The sequence below is a fragment of the Chinchilla lanigera genome, unplaced genomic scaffold (genome assembly GCF_000276665.1).
Source record: "Chinchilla lanigera isolate Chin_1 unplaced genomic scaffold, ChiLan1.0 scaffold00085, whole genome shotgun sequence".
Classification (NCBI taxonomy): domain Eukaryota; kingdom Metazoa; phylum Chordata; class Mammalia; order Rodentia; family Chinchillidae; genus Chinchilla; species Chinchilla lanigera.
In genome coordinates this window covers 3,398,482-3,419,831 of record NW_004955486.1, presented here as the reverse complement: position 1 = coordinate 3,419,831, position 21,350 = coordinate 3,398,482, and the positions used below count along the sequence as shown (strand labels likewise).

At 46.3% G+C, this 21,350-nt stretch overlaps 1 protein-coding gene across 1 annotated transcript in view; it reads left to right on the top strand.

Annotated features, from left to right (window-relative positions):
* Positions 1-21,350, top strand: part of Kif1b (kinesin family member 1B) — a gene marked incomplete in the record, with an annotated part of 137,055 nt that overhangs the window by 84,014 nt on the left and 31,691 nt on the right. Inside the window, 11 exon segments of the mRNA XM_013504249.1 lie at positions 3,623-3,716; positions 4,603-4,751; positions 5,420-5,598; positions 6,419-6,556; positions 7,942-8,190; positions 14,049-14,167; positions 15,032-15,117; positions 15,601-15,730; positions 15,894-16,056; positions 18,280-18,370; positions 19,999-20,117. Of these exon segments, the coding sequence (XP_013359703.1) occupies positions 3,623-3,716; positions 4,603-4,751; positions 5,420-5,598; positions 6,419-6,556; positions 7,942-8,190; positions 14,049-14,167; positions 15,032-15,117; positions 15,601-15,730; positions 15,894-16,056; positions 18,280-18,370; positions 19,999-20,117 (1,517 nt within the window).

Sequence of the window (21,350 nt, the reverse complement as noted above, 5' to 3'; positions counted from 1 at the left end):
TTTCACTGAGGAGAAGCAAAATCAGAACCATATGTGGTGGTACACTCCTGTAATCTCAGCAGCCTGGGAAGCTGAGGTAGGAGGACTGCACGTTTGAGCCCAGGCTGGGCAGTTTAGCAGTTTATCAAGACGCTGTCTCAGAGTACAGAATTTAAAAGATCTGGGGATATAGCTCAGTGAGAGGGCCCTGGTTTCAATCGCCAGTTCTGGGTGCATGACTAGGGGCATGTGGGTGTGCACATGCGCGTGCAGCAAAATGAAAAAAACTCTCTTTGTGCTCTTTCACATGTGTTCGTTCGTAACGTGGCCCATCCATCCCTCTTGTTAGTGGGCGAGCTGTCCTTGCTCCTCCCTTGGCGCCACTTGTTCCCTGCAGCCCATACTTTCTCAGGGGCTTGCTGTGTGTTTATTTACCCCTTCTGTTCCACATCGGCTTCTTTCCTGGATTATTTCTGCCAGCATACAAGGATGGCTTCATTTCACCACTGTCACAGATGCCCCATGTCTCCTAGAGCCAGCACGCTGGTTCTGTCCCTCCTCCTAGAAGCGCTCCCAGAGAGGGCTTCCTGTGCTGCCTCCCACTTGTCTGCCTCCCGGCCTGTTACTTTCTCCTGTTCTAGTTCTTGCTTGAACTCGTCTAGTCAGAACCTTATTCTCACTTGCCAACTGTAGCTGCTGTCATCAGGGTCACTAAAGATCTTCCTGGTGACAAATCCAGGAGTTCTTTTCTCCTCCTTCGTCTTCCTAAATCAGTCTCAGTCAGCCCCACCCCCTGCACTTCCCACAGCGGCCACTTGTTACTTCTCAGGACATGCTGTCTCTCGGCTTGCCTTCTTCCCACCTCACTGGCTGCGCCTTCACGGTCTCTGTGGCCACTGTTTCGGCTCTTTCTAGATCCCCACCCGCTGCAGCAGATGATTCCATGCGTTTCTGCGACTTTGCCTTTGTTTTTATGGTGATAACGACAGTAACTCGCACGAATCGAGCATGTACAGAGCTTGCCAAAAAACGTATACACACTTTAGTTCACCATAGTAATAAATGTCTGGAAACTAATGGTCACCACTTTGAGCACCCCTAGTAATCATAGAGGCCAAAGGTAATTCGTATAATTTCATGTTGTCTCAATAAATTTAGTATTAAAATATTGATACAAATTTTTCTTTTCCTGTTTTTTGTGTTTTTGGCAGACTCTGCTGTCATCCACTCAGCACAGCACCCCTCTTCTGTGAGGTAGATGTTGGTATTTCCATTTTACATACTTTCCCAGTCTCACAGGTACTAAGTGGGGGAGCCTGTTCCCTCCCAGGGAATTAACCTGTGTCCCCACTGCTGCCCTGCTGACTCAGGTGTTCCCACTCTAGCTTGGGCCTCTGCCCTGAGCTCCCGATGCAGCCTTGTAACTAAGACCTCACATCCAGAAGGCCAGCAGGCACCTCACATTTAAACTAAACTACCGCAGCCCCTCAGGCCAAAACTCCAAGTCATGCTCCACTTCTCCTTTTTCCTCACATCCCAGGATCAGATTTTCAGCAGGATCCTTTTCCTCTGCCTGTAGAACACATCCCAGTGCCAGTCTCTTTTCATCTCTTTATTGGTGACACCTGGGCCAGGCCATGCCAGCTGCCTTGGGCACTGCAGCCTGACAACTGGTCTCTCCACAGTTACCCGAGCAGTGGAGAGAGGGGTTTGTAAGGTATACATGAGACCACCTACTGGCTTCCCTTAGGGTAAAACCCAGTCCTTACCAGGGTTGGACGCCTTCCATAATCCAGTCCCTATCTACCCGTCAGCAGCGCCTCCTGACCCTTGTCCTTGCTCTGCCACTCCACCCACACAGGATTTTCGCTTCCCTTAAGCACACTTGGCTGCTGTCCATCTCAGGGCCTTTGTAGTGACTGTCCATATTACTTTGCTTAGCTCACACCTGTCCAAAGGACTGCAGTGTACTTGCCTCGACTCTTCCTGACCATAGATAGCGTCTAAGTCTCCCGTTCCTTTCTTCTGTTAGCCCCTAATGCCTGCCTTTCTTTATCCTTCTTCAGAGTCCTTGTCTTTACTGAAACTGTAGTGTGTACCTTGCCTGATTTACTTACATCGGAAGTTGTACTGTGGGGGTCTTCCAGGTGTTCTACAGTTCTATAGGGTTTTTTGGGGAGGTACTGGGAATTGAACTCAGGACCTTGTGCTTGCCAGGCAAGCACTTGTGCCATTGAGCTATATCCCTGGCCAGTTCTGCATTTATTAGGAATGTTATATTTGTTTGTTTTAAAGAAGAGCTTTCCATTTTTTCCTCCTTTCAGTATCACTGCAAACTCACGGATTCTTTCTATACCCAATTCTTTTTGCCCTCTTGGTGTATTTGTCTGTTGTTATTCTGACTTGTAGCCAAAAAATGGCTCCAGGGGTCTTTCAATTCTTCCACCCTTTCTGACACAAAATATTCCAGGGAGCTGCGTAGCAGAGCTTAGGATGCTGTGTTGATGCTGTGATTTAATGTTTCATCACGAGACGGTCTTCTTTTTTACCTCTTATTTTTACTGAAATTCCAGCTTTTTTTCCATTAACACCCCAAAAATAATCTTTTTAGACAGTTTTTCCCTAATCTCTCCAATGATGAGATGATAATACCTCCGATACATATCTAAGAGCTGTACACCTATTTTGAGCCTTACACATAAGAGAACAAGAATTTTTTGATCACCCAGGAACCATTTTTTACCCCTTCAAGGTGATACTGCTCTTACTGAAAATGCGCCAAGCTGGGCACGGTGGTGCACACCTGTACTCCCAGCCATCAGGAGGCTGAAACAGGCTTGTCAGAAGTTCAAGCTCAGCCTGGGAAACTTAACAGCTCAGCAAGACTCTGTCTGAGAATTTCAAAAAGTAAAAAGATCTGGGGCTGTAGCTCAGTGCTAAAGCCCCAAGCTCCGTTCAGTCCCCAGCACAGCGGGGGAGGGTGCCTGGAATAGCTAGAGAAATGAAGAGTAGATCTGATTTGTAATATAGTAACACATTTTATAATACGGTAGTATATTTTTAAAGTCTTCTGGAATAACAATGTAATATAAGTTCTTTCAGTCCAGTAGTATTGTGGAGGTTTGAGTTACCCAAAGGCCAAACTGACCCTCTACTCCAGAGACAGTAGTATTTGACTGACGGAAACTCCGGTCTGCAGTCCTAGTTCCTTTCACCTCCAAGCAGATCACTGGGATTGGGGGCAGTACTGGGGAATTCAGTCTTTTCCAATACTGTCTTTCTCTGCAGCTGCTTCCTGGGTATTGCTTAGTCTGTCTTCATGTGTAAGGGACACGTGTGTTTCTCCTCACAGTCCCTCCTTTCTCCTGCCATCACCCCAAATAAAGAACTCCCTGGTCCTTGAGGGAGCTGATACAGAGAAACTGCCAGTAACATTTTTTTGCCTTCTCCATTACAGATGATCTTGAGTGCTTTGTCTTTTCTGTCCTCGGCATTTCTCTGTATGTCTTTTTACTGTTTCCTGCCTCTCCCTCCTTTCCTTTGTCCTTTGCTTTCTCTGCTTCCCCCCATTCCTTTCATTCCTCCTGTGCTTCCGTCTTCCCTCCTCCCTCTCCTACATGTTCTCTCCTTTCTTTCCACTCAGGACTATGAGAGTAAGTTGCAGGCCTTGCAGAAGCAGGTGGAGACCCGATCCCTGGCTGCAGAAACAACTGAAGAGGAAGAAGAGGAGGAAGAAGGTGAAATCCAGAGACCAAAGCTTGTCCTTGTATCTTTTGCATCTGTATTATCAGATTCATCCTTTGCCTGTTACCACAGCTGGGTTCCTCACACTTACCCTACCATCTATTGACCTTGCGATGAGCCCCTTTAAAGATGAGGTAAAAGATGCCCAATGCTGAGAACCCAGGTGTGTTTAGCAGATGGGGCAGGGCTTCGCTCAGTCTCTGTAGAGATCTCAGGAAGCTTATGTGTGCTGTGTCTTATTTCCGTATGCATGAAGTTCATGTGTTTATTTCAAATAAACGTGGAGTGTAATTATTGTTAAGGTAGTCCGTTCAATTTGTAGTTCGTACCAGAGATTCCCTATTAAAGCCTTTGGAATGCGTCAGGCTATTTTAAAGCCATTCCTGGCCGACTTCTGATAACATCGCTTGTCGTGCTGGCCCGTCTTAAGTTTCCCCATTTCTAACCAAGTGCGGGCTTGACTGCTCTTACCACCTTGCAGTGTGAGCATTCATCACGCCTCATTTACTGCTTCACCTCCCAGTGGTCTCAAGGCTTCCAGTGAACTTCGAAGGGACTCTTAATATACTAAATTCCTTATTTTTAAATAGCTAAGTAACGTGACCTTTTATTCCTGTATTATAAAGAAAAAATAGGAGGCCTTGTCTCAAAATGATAAAAAAGGCTAGGGATGCAGCTCAGCTCAAAGGCCCTAGGTTCATGCCCCCATAACATGCACACACACACACACATGAAGAGCAAATCTATTTGTCTGATGCACTGTTTTAAATAAATAGGGAAAACTGGGAAATAATGTTATGGGTGAGCTAGGAGAGGGAGGGGTGCAGTTTCCTTACACTTTCGTGCTCACTATTGAATATGCTTCGTTCGTTCTTTCAGTTCCTTGGACACAGCATGAATTTGAGTTGGCCCAGTGGGCCTTCCGGAAGTGGAAGTCCCACCAGTTCACTTCCTTACGGGACTTGCTCTGGGGCAATGCCGTGTACCTGAAGGAGGCCAATGCCATCAGCGTGGAGCTGAAGAAGAAGGTATGGAAGGCGTAGAACACTGGCCGTCTGGAGGCAACGCTGGGCCCGGGAGGGTTCACCTGTACCCTTACCTTGAAAGTCACCTTTCCCTGGGGAGCTGGGCCTACTACACCAGCCCTTAGGGAACTCTTCCAAGAGTAGTATGTCCTTTCTCAGTTTATAAAGGAATACCTTATGTGTTCCTTCCTCTCTCATTAGTGAAGGACTGGAAATGCAAGCTCGGGTCCACCTTTCAATCTCTTGTGAAGTTCCACAGAAATCCTCATTCATTCAACCAAAATATATTTAGTGAGATTTTAGTTTGCGCAAAGTTATCTTGCAAGGCTAGAGAAACCAAAAAAAAAAAGAAATACCAAGCAAAGCACATGCTACTTTGGTATAGGCCATTTCATCCACTTTGTTTTCTGTTCCAAGATGATAGGATTTGAATAAATCTGTGAGTAGTTTAGCTTGAAAGTAGGTTTATTCATAATTTGGATTATTTGAAATTAAGATTATCCCATGTTTAATGTCTAGGTGGCCTTTTTTCCCTAGTTGGTCACAAGCTTTGTTGAGCACATACTACATTTGACCTCTTTCCTATTGGGCACAAGGCCTCCGCCTTGCCTGTGAAGCTTACCTGCTGCAATGGTGCGGTTTTCCCATCTGACGCTCACTCTGCCCTTCAGGTGCAGTTCCAGTTTGTTCTGCTGACTGACACACTGTACTCCCCGTTGCCGCCTGAGCTGCTTCCCACCGAGATGGACAAGACTCATGAGGACAGGCCCCTGCGTCGCACAGTGGTGGCCGTGGAAGTCCAGGATCTGAAGAACGGAGCGACACATTACTGGTCTCTGGAGAAACTTAAGTATGAAGACACTCCCCCGGGCCGCGCTACTTAGGAAGTGATAATGCATTGCTCACCTGGGCGCCCTCATGCTCTCCTCTCTCTAAGGATGGGGTTGCTTGATTTTGTATGCCGAATGCCGTTGCCCACCAATGGTAGCACTGGTGTCCTTTTTCTTCTAAGCGAGTGATCCCCACTCTCCCAACACCTTTGATATTCATAGTAATTTAAACTTGCTCTCTATAGATTCTTCCTAAATGTCCCACTTCCATGAAACTTAATTCTAGTTGTCTTTTCTGTCCTGGACCTCAGGATGACCAGTAGTAAACAGGGAAGTCATAACCAAGCTTCCTTTGCATTTAGGAGGGTGAGGTAATTCCCATTGTCTGAGCGTATTTGAGATGTCACAGATCATTGAATTACATTTCCCCTGGGTTGGTTGCCTTGTTAGAGGTTTAGAAGGCCATTGTTGACTTTTGGTGGCTTCTCTCTAGACTCAGACACCTAAGATACTGAGTGTTTTGGCCTTCATTTGTTCTTAATAATGTGAAATAGTGGGGCAGCTTTTTCTAAAAAATAAAGTCTTTCTGGGCATGGTGCTGCATACCTGTAATCCCAGCACTGGGGAGGTTGAGACAGAAGGATCACTATGAGTTTAAGGCCACCTTGGGCTACATAGTGAGTTCAGGGTCAGTCTGAACTACATAGCAAGGCCCTGTCTCAAAAACTCTAAATCAATAAATAAAAAAAAGGTAGTGTCTTGCATCGTAAATGTTCCCAAAGAAAGGTTTTAATGCCACCTTGTGATATTCATCCTGTGTGCTTCATGTTTGCGAAACAGGCAGAGGCTGGATTTGATGCGAGAGATGTATGACAGGGCAGGTGAGATGGCCTCCAACACCCAAGACGAAAGCGAAGCCACTATGACCGGCAGTGATCCCTTCTATGATCGGTTCCACTGGTTCAAACTTGTGGGAAGGTATGTGGTGATTTGTTGGCTTCTTTTTAAGAAATGAATACTTTTAATTGTTTAAAACTTCAGCAGATAGTATAGAATGTTAACAGGAAAGTACAAAATCTCATCCACTCGTAACCTCTGTGTCATTTGGTATACTTCTCTTCAGTATTTTCAGTATGCATATTGTTTTGATTCTCAAACTTTCAGCCAAAGTGTCTGATGGTCTTCCTTGACTCGCAGTGTATGCATGGAGTGTTTTACAGTTAAGTAGGTTGAGAAGAAAAAGAAAACTATTGTCTGTATTCTGCACAGTTTAAAATCATACTGTGTCTTACCAAATTGCAATCTTTCCATACCTGATTTATTCTCACTTTTTTAAAAGCAGTTCATTTCACTTTAAGTCAAGGGTGAAGTAAAAAGTACACATCTTAGTGATCCTTTTGAGCCTTTTCTGTACATACGTTATTTTCAACATTTTATGGAAATAAACACTGGATCTGTGAGTCCATATTGAGTTAAGTTCTTAGAGGGTTAGAAATTTAAAGCCAGGTACCTGCCTGGCAAGTGCAAGGTTGTGAGTTCGATTCCCGGTACTGGAAAAAAAAACCAAAAAACAAAACAAAAAAATTTAAAGCCAGGGATATTTTAGTTTTGAGCCTACTGATTCCAGAATTGGACTTGTTTTTCAATTACAAAAATCCTCTGATCGTTTTTAAAGGAACTAGATAAAAAGTAGTTGCTGAAGTAATAGTATTTTGTAGAAATGAAATCTTTTCCACTCTGCTCTAATAGGAGAGTAATTGTTTAAGGAGATGAGTTGGCCAAATATGTCTTACCCAAGCAAAGCACACAGGGCTGGGGGTATAGCTCAGCGGCACAAGCACCTGCCTGGCAAGTGCGAGGTCCTGAGTTCGATTCCCGGTACCCCCTTGCCCAAAAAAAAGAAATACCAAGCAAAGCACATGCTACTTTGGTATAGGCCATTTCATCCATTTTGTTTTCTGTTCCAAGATGATACAAGGATTTGAATAAATATTTAAAGGCTTATTTATTTCACCTTTATATTGAGTGGCTCCTTTGAGGCCTGGATGCTGGCTGAGCTTTTGTGTGGACTGAAAAGTATTAAAGTTTTGTAGCCACAGTACGTACCTAGAATGGTCCATTTACACATTTCCTTTGCTTTTCTTATTCTAAGGATCCATCCTTACAGAATTTTTTCAGTCTGCCCTTGTTCCCTCTCACCTGATCCAGATGATTTATGCTTATTTTATCCTTTTGCTTTTCTATTTGCTTTTACTGTGTTGATTCCCCAGTGGGTTCTGTCCTGTTGGCACCTTTGGCTTCCTGTTTAACCAACTCTTCCTCTCTCCCTGGCTGTGTCACTTGGCGTCTTCCCTGGTGTCTAGCTCCCCCATTTTCCACGGCTGTGTGAATGAGCGCCTTGCCGACCGCACACCCTCCCCTACTTTTTCCACGGCTGACTCCGACATCACTGAGCTGGCTGACGAGCAGCAAGATGAGATGGAGGATTTTGATGATGAGGCATTCGTGGATGACACCGGCTCTGACGCAGGGACGGAGGAGGGATCTGATCTCTTCAGTGACGGGCATGACCCGTTTTACGACCGGTCCCCTTGGTTCATTTTAGTGGGAAGGTTGGTGAGGTTATTGTGAGAAAGGCAAAAAGGGACCAGCTCTTGCTCTAAATGCCTCTTTGTGCCATGTGGGATAATCTTACCTTGGCCAATTTAATCTGTGACTGCCTATCTGATCTCCAGCACTGGGCTTTCTGTGAGTGCTGGCCTGGTCAGAGTGCAGCAGGCAGCCATGTGTGAGAACTTCAGGGAGGTCCCTGGTCCTAAACTGCCCAGTAGTTTTCTTTCGAAGGAGGAAGCCCAAAGAAGAAAGGAACTGAAGGGTCCAACTAGTGTTACTGTGGTCTTGATACTTCCTTAGTAAAGCATGTGATGGAGGAAGTAGGAAAGAGCGGGGCAAGTGCAGAGTGAGGCCCAAAGTCTGTGATGCTGCAGGAACCTGAGGTCTACAGGGACCCAGGGCCAGCAGTAGATTGAGTTTCTGCCTGGCCTACTAAGTTCCGAAAATAATCAGAAAGTCAAGTCTCTGTCACACACACCCCTGCTCCCATCTCTCTCTCCCTCCCTCCCTCCCTCTTGCTCTGTCTCTCTGGCACATACACACAAACACACCCCCCGCCCACTGATTGTATTTCTGTCCATGGCCACCAGGGTATCTGTAGTTCTTCACTTTGGTCAGAATTTTGCTTGAAGGCTTTATAATGATAAATCTCTGAAAATCATCTACTGACACCACCAACAGGAGTTTGTTCTACGTGAAGCTGCTTTGTTTTGAGCTCACCAAGCAGGCATGGCCTCTGGCCTTTGTTTGTGGGTTGCTGTCAGTGATGCAGGACTCTCCAGGCCTGTGTCTCTGCCACACCCAGCCTTCAGCATGAAGTAATTCCAACTCTAAGGATGGCAGCAGAGCACTCACCAACTCACAAAGATTATGTCCAGGTTTTAAAGTATAAAATTTAAGCCAGGTATCTTGGCACACATGTGCAATCCCAGTATGCTTGGGAGATTGAAAGTTCAAGCCCAGGTAAGATACTTCAGTAACTTAATGAGACTGTCTCAAAATTTTAGAAAGGGCTGGGGATGTAGTTCAGTGTGAAAGCCTTGGGTTTGCCTGCCTGGTAAGCTTGAGGTCATGAGTTCAATTCCCAGTACCAAAAAAAAAAGGAAAGCGTTGGGTTTAATCCACAATACCAAAAAAAAAAAAAAAGATAATTTAATTGTGGATTGGAACCACATATTGTTGAACTCTTTAAAAATAAGGGAATTATAGCTAGGCATGATAGTGTATCCCTGTAATCCCAGCACTTAGGAAGCTGAGGCAGGAGGATTGCCAAAAATGCAAGGCCAACCTGAACTACATAACAACACCCTGTCTCACAAAACCTAGATAAATAAAATAAGGGAATTACATCACTGTTAAATGTTTAAGACTAGTTACCTAAAAATGAAAGTACAGTGAGTCTCCTGATCCTATTGAGACCTGGTTTCCAAACTTTAGCTCATGACGTGTCATGACTGTGTCATGGCAGCTTCATACCTAATAGTGAAGATCATGGGGAGAAAGAAAGAAAATTTTTTGATACAAATAAACTCAGTTTTAACTTTGAGTCATGTGAGACAGTTTCTGGGTTTCACAGTAGTGAAAGGATGTTTAGAATTCAGTATCTCCGTGATAGATACAAGAAGATCAGACAGCTATGAATATTGTTTTCTACTGGCATATCACCAGGACTAGATGCTTAGAATTTCAGATAATCTGAATGGTTTAAGATTGAGGACAGTGTATACGGAGAATGCAACAGCAAGTCTTCAAGACTTACGGGTATCTGTATCCTGCAGTACATTTCCATTGTATTCTCCGACGTCTGCAAGTTAGAACCTAGTAAACTCTGTCCCAGGGCCAGTCACCCAGCTTCCAAAGCTGCTGTGTTGTACCCCATTGCAGCATGAGAACCCTGACCCAGTTGTTAGGAGAAGCCTTGGGTCCAGGGAAGTCTCTGTCGCTAACTTAGGACAAGCAATTTAAATTGAGACCTATTGGATTCTCCCGCATAGGATAGAAGAGGCTTAAGTATCTTTTCCACCTTTCACGGTCTGTGCACACTAGCAAAGTGAATATCCTGGCTGAGCCTTCTACTCAGGAGCATTTTGTGGTTTTGAGTAAATGGTATGGAAAACTGAAGTCAGAACCTTAATGTGGAGATGGGCTGGGTTAAGATACATGTATTATTTCTCACTCTACTTTTATTCCTTTTTGTCATATCTGATACATGTGTAGGTATAAAGTAATTACATCTAATTTGACTTTTACATAAAATATTTATGGAGCTATGGCTCACAAATGGATCTTTTCAATCGTTTGGGTTCCCAGATGCTAGAACTTCCCTTACCTTGCAAGAGACTGGAGTCTGGGGGCCTGGGGACGTAGCTCAGTGGTAGAGCTGTGTTTAGTATGCTTAAGGCTTCAGGTTCAATCTCCAGCACCAACAAAAAAGAAGAAAAGCCTGGGGAAATGAAACAGAGCAGTCAGTAGAGCGGAGGAGAGCGTCACCACCCCCTCAGCTGCCTTTCTGTATAGCAGTGCACCGCCCACTGGTGTAGCAGTCACTGGGTGTAGAAGGGGAGTGACTTTTTTCCTTCGTGTGTGATTTACAGGCTTGGGTTTCTCCTATTGGGACAGAATTGCAAATGCAATTTACTTGTGAAAATTCCCATGCTTCTTAGGAAATTCCTTTTGTAAGTTTGTTTCTTGGCTGTGGCTGCCTCTGGCTAATCTTTATATTGAGATCAAAAGAGCTTGTCCCTTTAGCTGTTCTCTTCCCGGCATGCCGGGATGTTATGATCCATCATAACATGACATGGAATGAGTCTTCTGGGGGCAAAGTGATTATTGTGGGACCCCGATAAATACCTCGGCTGACATTCTTTCTGTCACTGTAGTTATGCTCATTTTTCTTACCTTTATGTTGACAAATTTGTTTCTCCTTTTGATGTAACTTCACAGAACTCTCTGCTAATACAGCCTTTACATCTTCTCCCCTCTCTATCCCTGTTCTCCTTCAGTCTGCTAGGTCACAGTATAAGGACTTTCAAAAATGCTGAGTAATTACAAAAATTCCATTTTAAAAAGCTGCAAAGGAGAACTTTTATACAGCGTTGATTTGGGCTCAGGACTGTGTTATAATACCTTGACCAGGAGCTCCCCAGTGACTGTGTGGCTGTGTATCACAGAGCTGATGCCCTGCTCCTGCCGCAGAGTTACAGCACCTCTTTTCTGTGAAGGGAGATAAATCTACAGGACGTCTTTCTGCTTCCAAGTGGAATAATCATCGCCAAAGGCTGAAAGGAAATGTTCGTCGTTAACGCGTGCTCTGGCGAGGCTTTACCACAGTCTGCCTGTGACTGTGAGAAGCTCTGCTAAAGAACAGTGGCTCCTGTTTTTAATAGCAGTTGAAAGTAACACATGAAGTAGAGTTAGGGATCTGAACATTGTATGGTTAGTGCACACCATGAGTTTGGTTTTGGAAAATCAGCTTAGTGTAAAGTTAGACGGCTTTGCTCTCTGCTTCTGGTGTAACCCGTTCTTCAGCAGAATCTCCTATTTCTGCCTGAAGATAGAGGACAGCTCACTGTCCTCTCCTGTGCACACAGGTGTTCACTTGCCAGGTGCTTACTGAGTATATTTACTGAACGTGTGCACCCCCTGCAGACGGCGCACAAAGCCAGAGCTGGTCTCTCTCCTGCACACACTTCTCTGGTGGGTGACAAACACAAAGTAAATCAATAACCACACAGGTAAATTACAACAATGGTGAGGCCTTCTGTGCGCTGCTCAGATTGTGTAAGCGTGGGGGGACTTGTCATGAAGGAGTGGCGTTCAGAGTAAGGCCTGACACTGTGAAATCAAAGGTGTGAGGTAGGCAGTGAGCGCAGTGAGGACTCGCGGCAGGAGGCTTGAGCGATGGCTCTTAACAGCCCAGGCATCGAAAGGGGGCAGGTCTGGCTGGAGTGCTGTTGCAGGAGTGGTCTGTATGGCTGGATGTGGTGACACACGCCTGTGATTCCAGCACTCAGGAGGCCTTGGCTGGGGGCTTGCTGTGAGTTCAAGGCCAGCCTGGGCTACATACAAGACTGTCTCAAAAAACGAAACAAAATAAAAAACAAAATAAAAACTCTCTAATCAGCAGAGTATGCATATGTGTGCTGATTATGGAGGTGAAATTACCCATTTGGTTCGATGGGCCAGATTCTTCGGCATGTAACTGTATCACAGTAGTATGTGTATGGTGATCTTGTTTGTAATCCTTTTAGATTACACTTTCATTTCTAAGTTTATGTACAGCATAGCTTTAACCCTCCATCTCTTAGCATTGCCCTTCTTCCACTTTGGAGCAGACTGAAAGGGAAGACGTCATGATCTGATTTAATGTTCACCTGTAGTTATTTTTGTTTTACTTTTCATCTTTCATTTCTATTTTTGAAACTTACTAACGTTTGTTTTCTGTAATCTATTTTGTCTATTTTCATTGTTTTGAGTTAAAATCCCAAGTGTCCACCCCTTCCTTCTCTCTTTGTTTGAAAATAAACCTCAGAGCAGGAGAAGCAGCAGACAGGCTGTGTGTCACGTTCACTTGTGTTTGATTTCCTGTTGCGAGCATTTCCTCTGTGTCTCTGCCGTGTGTTCAAAGATCAACATATGCCGAGTCAAAAGACAGGAGTAACAGTGGGAACTAGATTCTCTTTCCTCTCTGTTCATTAGAACAAACCCCTCAAACCTTGAGATCACCAGTTTTTATTGCTTTAAAAAATTAATAGCTTCAAAATAGTGAAAGAAGAAAAAAAACCCGAAAATATGAGCCACTCATGGTAGCATAGGCCTTTAAGCCCAGCACTCTGGGAGGGGAGGTTGAGGTAGGAGGCCACAAGTTTGGGAGCAGCCTGGCACCTTAGTGAGACTTGCTGACTCAAAAGTAAAAATTAGAAAAGGGCTGGGGACATAGCCTAGTGCAAAGGCCCTGGGTTTAATCCCCATTACTGGGGCAGGAGAGCAAATGCAATTGAACTTTGCTAGTTTGAAATACAAAAATTAGACCTATAGTTACCTTTTCAGTATGCGTTGCTGACTTAGGTTTTAGACTGTAGGAGGAAAGCCAGCCTCGTGGGACAGCCTCCCTTTGTACTTAGCTTGATGCGCACTGGGAGCATCCCGTACGCTCCCAAATCACAGCCTCTGCCCACAGCAGCTGCTTTCCTCACTGGTCACTTACCTCCCTGATGATAACGGTCCTGGGGAAAATACAGACCCATCGTGATTGGATGGGAAGGCTGTTTTAGAGTTAGTAACTGTATTTCAGTTGCGTCCCCCCACCCTTGGTTTTTGGTTTTGTTCTTTGTTTGTTTTGAGACAGGTCTCACTGTGTTGTTCAGGCTGGTCTCAAACTGACAGCAGTCCTCCTGCTCAGCCTCGTGAGTGCTGGAATTACAGGCGTGCACCACCACACCAGCCCTCTGGCTTGTTTTTCAATCTCCTGAATTGTCTCTTGGGAAAAACCAAAATTCTTGGTAATTTCTCACATTTCAAGGTTAAGCTCTTCAGTGGGTTCCTCTCCTCACCAGCAGTATTCAGAGTGGTGTCTCGAAGGTCTACTTCCAGTTGTTACTCATGTCCCCACAATACATTCTGATAGAGAGGAAATGGTGTGAGTTGGTCTTTGTCACTGCTGTGACCAGCATTTGACCGTGTTCATGTCCTGTCTGTGCAGATGAGGCAGCTCAGGCAGTTTGCGAGGACAGGCCAAGAGCTGATCTTAAGAGCAGGCTGGGAAGCCAGTTGAGTTTGGGATGAGCCTTGGCCAGGCTGAAAGCCAGCCTCTCCCCATGCGGTGCCCTGATGGCTCTCCCTCGCTTTCTGTCTCCAGGGCATTTGTGTACCTGAGCAATCTGCTGTACCCTGTGCCCCTGATCCACAGGGTAGCCATCGTCAGCGAGAAGGGCGAGGTGCGGGGATTTCTGCGTGTGGCAGTCCAGGCCATTGCAGGTAAGTGACCTGCTTCTGAAACCAGTGAGGGCTGTGGCCTCCCACCTAGAGACAGAGCAAGCCAGTTCTTGGGGCCACATACAACCAGTGGTGTTTGTCCAGCTTGCAAAGGCTTTTATCGCTTCCTCTCTAGCCATTGTCCCCGAGTAATGTAAATAGATTCTGATTAATCCGGGCTCCTGCTATTTTGGGATAATGAGGTAAAGAGATTTCCTTTTACATGAAGGGCAGCTCTTGGATTGACATTGTAAAACTCATTGGCATTTTAAATAACCATGTTTTAACTGCTGAAGCAATGAAGAATTTTCTTGCCCCAATTTTTTCCCAGGAGATATTTCTTTGGCTACTGTTCTGTAATGCATGAATCAAAATTCTAATATTTTCTGCCACTTTTCCATGATCCAGCTGACATTTGGAGAAAAAAATGTGGCATTTCCTGCGTTTTCCTGTCTTAACTTCCAAATGCTGTACTGTTCAGTGACCCTTCAGCCTTGCTGTCATGGAAACCTATCACATAGTCACCAATGCTGAGTGTATAGATATCTTCTCTACAAGTACAACATATCTTCAAATATGCCTTGTATATTATTGAATACTATCTTGCCAAGATGGAGAGGGTCTGTCTAAGTATGGCACTTGAATAATCTCCAGAATAAAATGAGTTCTTTACTCACTGGTCTCACATGAGCTGAGGAGCCGGGTAACTCGACAGGCGCAGAGTTGGAAGCAGCCTATGTCACTTTACCACTTCGGTATTAAGTATTCTTATGCTAAAGGACTTCATTGGTATTTTATAATCCAGTATATCTTCCCTCGCCCCCGTGTGCGTTCTCACTCTATCCTTGCTGGTGTTTTACTTCTTAGCGGATGAAGAAGCTCCGGATTATGGCTCTGGAATTCGACAGTCAGGAACGGCTAAAATATCTTTTGATAATGAGTACTTTAATCAGGTGAGCGGCCTTGGGGATGAAAGGACACCTTGAGAAAAAGCCAGCGAGGCAGATGGGTCTATGGGGAAACTATACAGCCATGGAGGCCTACTGCCGTGCCCAGACCTAAAAAGTACGTAGAGGCCGCTGTTAACCCCGGAGATGTTTGGTAGCACGTGGGACATGCCAGACAGTTATGCACATACAGACCCAGCGTGGATTTATGCTTGTATTACCTTTTCTTAGACAGCTCTTAACCTGCTTAATTTTCCAGTCAATGTTATTGTTGGGCAAATAAACATAAGTAAGGAAATTATTTTTTGGTGTGTGTGTGGGAGGGGATTGCTACTGTGTTTGAGGCAGCGTCTAGCTGTGTAGTCCAAACTGGCCTTGAACTCATGGTTCTGCCTCAGCCTCCCAAGTGTGGAATTGCAGGCTACTACGCCTGGTGGAAAATATGTTTTTATATTACTTTATCATACATCTCCCTTCCCTTGCCTTCAGAGTGACTTTTCTTCGGTTGCAATGACTCGTTCTGGTCTGTCCTTGGAGGAGCTGAGGATTGTGGAAGGGCAGGGTCAGAGTTCTGAGGTCATCACTCCTCCAGAGGAAATCAATCGCATGAATGACCGGGGTACGTACACAGAACTCACCATACCGGGGACCCTTTCAGAAAGGGGAGATACGGCCCGTGGTCGCGGGACACAGTCACTTTAACTGCTAGGGCTGGGAGGAACACCAGCTCCCTTCTCTCCGCGCTGTTTGGACCGTACGTGTGTTCGCTTGTCCCTCTTTAGATTTGAAGGCAGGCACTTTGCTGGATGGTAAGATGGTGATGGAAGGGTTTTCCGAAGAAATTGGCAACCACCTGAAGCTGGGCAGCGCCTTCACCTTCCGAGTGACAGTGCTGCAGGCCAGTGGGATCCTCCCGGAGTACGCAGATATCTTCTGTCAGTTCAAGTAAGCTGGTCCCTGTGCTCTGCTGAGAGCCCTACACAAGCGACAGAGCGACGCTCCTGAGGGCCTCCCCGTCTCTGAAGGGAGATGCTCTCTTCACTGGAGATGGGGGACAAGCCGGAAGTTGCTCTGGACAGCACAGGGCTCCTTGTGGGAGGGCTGGCTGGGAACTTGAGGTGCGATCCAGATAGGCCTCCTTAGGGATTGGTGCTCTTCACGTTGGAATAGCTGTTTGGTAGACAAGGGTGAAAGCAGCTGACCACCCAGCCGCCAGTTTTGCCTACTTAATACTTGGGAAAAGGAAAATTTGAACAGTGGTGAGAAGAATAAATGTCTGCAACAATTAAGGAAAGCTAGTGTAGAGAAGATGTGGTGGTTTCATTCCTCGTCTGCCCGGCAGCCTTTTCAACCCCAGGGTGCCCTGAAACCCTGCTTCTAGTGCTCCTTCCCAAGAATTCCCTAGCACATCCCTTCCTGTGGCGCTCAAGTTTCTGTGCCTGCGCCCATCGCTGTCTCTGCTGGTGTGGGCTGCAGTACCGGAGAACGGAGTGCAACCGCTCTGTGCCTGCAGCCCACCCTGCGTCAGTGGTGCCACCGCAGCTGCTGTCCCTCACCCTCCATGTGCGCTGCCTCCCTGGGGTCCCATGCGGTTCTTGAAGCGTTGTTTTCCTGTAGGGTGAACTGGGTCTCGCGCTGAGTGTGATTACTACATAGTAAACCACTAACATTGTTTGCTGTAGCTCACGATTTTTATTGACAAATGAGCTGTCCAGGCTTGGTTACACGACAGCCTCCATTCAGGTGGTACATGGCCAGGTGGAGGGAGGGCTTTTGGTATTATTCTAATCAGGCGAGGGAGACATTTTATGAAAGACAGCTAACACCCGTTTGGTTCACTGATGTCTGAAATGACGGTAGCAGTGTTGGCCTTTGTCCTCACGCCCTGAGACCGTGTTCGCTCTGAAGTGAGAGCCTGTGATCCTGGGGAAGGAAGACTGGGCTTCCTGGGCTGTGCGCAGCTCCCAGCTGGCCTGTGCAGGGAAGAGGCCCCCATGTGGCCACACCCCAGAGAACCTGACTCTCCAAGGACCACAGGCTCTGTGCCGCTGACTGGCGGATCGTGCCCACGGGTGTGTGTGGCACGGATGGTGTGTAGTCAGGAGACAGAAAATGTGGGGCAAAGAAGGAAGTAGGAGGAGAAGGAGAGATGTGAAGGGAAAGGAGAAGCAGGGAGCAGACAGGGGTGCCCGAAGCACAGGCCGTGGCAGTGCCAGCCACACCCAGCAGCAGCAACTCGGGCGCTGCACCGCAGGGGGTGGCTGTTCTCAGACTCAGTGGGCTCATTCAGGAGAGGAGTCCGTGCCACCGGGCCCTCCATCTTCCACATTCAGAGTACTTCCCTTCCTCTTCCCCCGTTTTCTTCCCGTACTGAGTCAGTGGTATTGTGCTGTACTTTTTTACTTAAGTGATGTTGTTTATGTATTTATTGCTGCTGAGGATGAACCCAGGCCCTCATACACGCTAAGCACACCTCTGCCACAGTCCGGGACTCCTTCTGATGGATCAGGGAGGGAGACAGGCACAGAAATACATCGTCATGGCAAAGGGGCGGGAGCTGTCTGGAAGGGGAGACACTGTGATCTGCTCTTGGCTGGGTGTTAGACAGGCTGCCAGGCACGTGCACCATGTATAGGCTTTTAGACTTCCTTGCAGAGGAGGAGTCTAACAAATTTTTTCTGCACAAAATGATTTCATTAGGCCAGGCGTGGTGGCACACGCCTATAATCCCAGCACTTGGGAGGCTGAGGCAGGAGTATCACTACTAATTTGAGGACAGCCTAGGCTACAAAGTGAGTTAGAAGCCAGCCTGAACTACATAGTGAAACCCTGTCTCAAAAAGGCAAAAAAAAAAAAAAAAAAGATTTCATTGTTTTTATTTATAATACTTACACAAAAGAACAGGAGTTTGTTGGATTTGCTTCTTCCCTTGAAGTACTCTTGCATATATATCGGTATAGCTGAGTGATCACAGTCAGTTATCTTGAAATGAAATTTAAAATGTCTGTGTGATGGGGAAAAGGTTTTTGAGAAGCAAATGCAAATAACTTCTCAGTCAAGAATCTGCCTAAGTAGGATGCTCTTACTGTTGATCCAACTCGGATTCTCAAGGCAAGCTTCTGAGGAAATTATTTGATGTATCATTCACCTCTCTTATCTTTTTATTAGCTTCTTGCATCGCCATGATGAAGCATTCTCCACTGAACCCCTCAAAAACAATGGTAGAGGAAGTCCCCTGGGCTTTTACCATGTGCAGAATGTAAGTGACCTGGACCTCTTTGCCAAACACTCTCTTGGGTTTGTGGTGCCTTGGCTTTATCTGCTGCAGAAAGCTGATCGGGTAACACCCTGGGGGGTCAAGGGGGGGGGGACACGGAGAGAACGGACAATAGAGGGAGTGGCCAGAGCAGTGAGGTCATCCTCAGGGATGGAGCTGCCAGCCTCTTAGCGGAATCACAATGGGCTCAGTGAGAGCCGGCAAGCTAGTCCAGCCATAAAATCTTCCATCCGTTTGAATGTAGTGAGTTGTTTCCATGCTTCTGTCCTAGAAAAACAAGTGTGCTTAGTGTCAGTTTTGTTAAAGTTAATGCATTGCTCTTTAAACTATAGGATACTTACATTGCTTAGTTGTAAGTAACGTAGACGATAATTACATCCCATCTGTAGCTAAAGGAAGGTTCAGAGTCTGTTTCCCCTGTAGCTGATGCACAATTGCTCCTTACAACCTTCTTTCCACGAGGGGTGGGGAGGCAGACTTCCTGCCTCTTACATAAAATTACACGTGAAGTATGTTCACAAGCCATCCTCATCACAACAGCCTGCATTCATTAAGAACTGATTTGGTTGCCATCCCGGTTCTGGGTATTTTCTGTGCCATTTAATCTTCAGGATCCCTGTGTTACAGCTGAGGTAACTGAGGCACCAAGCAGTTAAAGTCAGTCGCCACAGTTGCAAAGCTGGGAAGGGGCAGAGATGGGATCACAGAGAGATGTGGCTCTAGCACCCAGATCTTCACTACTCTATGAAGCTCCCTCTCTCAACCACCTGGTAAATCATGTCCACTCTGTAAAGTAACAGAGGGAACGACAGCTCCTAGGATAAGAGCAGTCAAACCCAAGATGCCCTGTCATCTTTTTGTGGTTGGACACTGTGAGTCCGCTTGTGTCGGATAAATCCTGTCCAGCTGCTGTCCAGTCTGGGGCTTGGACCTGGATCACAGATGCCCCAGGGAGCTTAGCGTTACGTGAGGAGAGTAAAATGCAGTTGTTCACGTGGAGGGCCTTGGGTTAAGGACCCACTAAATGCAGTGGGAAGAGAGAAAGGAAAAGTTACTTCCATGTGCGGAGATGTATAAAGTTACCTTTTTTGTTGGATGGGGAAGTTAGGCAGAGAAGAGGGGGAGAGCCCTCTGGAGAAGGGTATCTGTGAGAAAGGCTGTCAGACTTGGCCCTATGCATGGCTGGTGGTCCACAGTCAGCATGCGCCTTTCTTGCCCTTGGCACGTGAGCTGTCCTTAAAAGTGAGGAATGACTTAGGTGTGGGGGTACAGGAAGGGCCTCCCAGGCAGGATGCCGCAGAGGAGGCACGGGGGAGGAGCAGCAGCAGGTGAGTGTGAGCTGCAGCAGTAAGTGGGTGAAGGGCAACGGGCAACCTCATCTGGGGCAGATGATCAATCGCGCCGCTTAATGGAGCTGGGTGGAGTTACTGAGGATGAACGGCAGAGGGGGCCCTGTCTTCCAGTGCCAGAGGCCTGAAAGATCCAGGGAACGGATGAACTCCCAGGACATCCTGAACACCTAGTGGTACTAAAGTCCTGCTTAAAGCAAAAACATGCACTCGTGTATAACAGGTCTTTCTCTAACCTTGTCTGGCTTCATTCCTTATCAGATTGCCGTGGAGGTCACAGAGTCATTTGTGGACTACATCAAAACCAAGCCTATTGTATTTGAAGTCTTTGGGCATTATCAGCAGCACCCACTTCATCTGCAGGGACAGGAGCTTAGCAGGTTTGGACCAGATAAGCAAAGACTTGTTGTGACTGTTTGGAGTTTTAGTTTCTTACTTGCCAGAAAGGAAGAAATCTTTTGAGAGATTAAGATAACTAAATAGCAGTTTATATAGTTCCCTCTTGTTATGGTTTGTGTCTGGATATCACCCCAAAGCCACATGCAGTCATGGAGTGGGCTTTTGGAGTTTATGATTGATTGATTTGTGGTCCAATGTTGGAATTATGGATGTGAGTGCTACACCTGCCCTGGGGCGGGTAGTTTGCATACATTGTACAAGAGGGAAAGAGGCTGCTTGCTGCTGCTGCTCCTCCCTTTTCCTCTTGTTGCTTTTGCTGTCTTCCCCCATGAATGGTTGCCCTCTGCCTTGTGCCACCCTGCCTTGGAGCCAGCCGAGTATGGACTGAAACATCCACAGACTATGAAGTAAATAAACCTTTTGTTCCTTAATTCTGGTCATCAGGTAGTTTGTCTCAGCAACAAGAGAAAAGCAACCAAGACAGAATTTGGTACCAAAGGAGTGGGGTCGTTGCTTTGACTATACCTGACCATGTGGTTCAAGAGCCTTTGGAAATGGCTTGTGGGAAGTATTTGGAAAGGTTCGGACATGTCGTCTGAAAGAGTAGAGGTGGAACACCTTCGGCTGTTCTGTATGGGAGTTTCTGGTCAGAGCTTGGAGAACCAGAAGGCTGATAGAAATCCTGCCAGTAAAGATCAGGTTTGGGAGGTTTCTGCTGCCAAGGACTGCATTGGTTGTTGGAGATCAGACGATGTGTGTTATGGCTTGGCAGAAAGTTTATCTGCATTTTGCTCATGTCCAGAGACTGCCTGAGACTGAGATTACGGGCGGTGGACTTATTAATCTGGCAAAAGAAATTTCAAGGCAGTCGAATGTTAAGGCAACGGCATGGCTATTTAGCTAGATTTATATTGAGAATCAAGAGCAAAGAGCCCAGCAGGATAATTTAAAATGTTGTGAGTTTGGCCAGAAAGGAAGCTCCAGTAAAGCTGTGGACTGCAAAGATAAGACTGCGGAGATCTTCATTGCTGAGAAGGAACAAGAGATTCGAAAAGATGGCCTGAGGGCATCATAAGCAGCAGGTCTCCACCCTTTGCAGCCTCAAAACTGCAGAGGTGAAACACTTAGCTTTGAGAAGAAAGCCGCTGGAGTGCCGGTCTTCGGACTGGCGACTCACTCTCGGCCTCGTCGTTTCCTGGAAGGAGGGCTTCCGG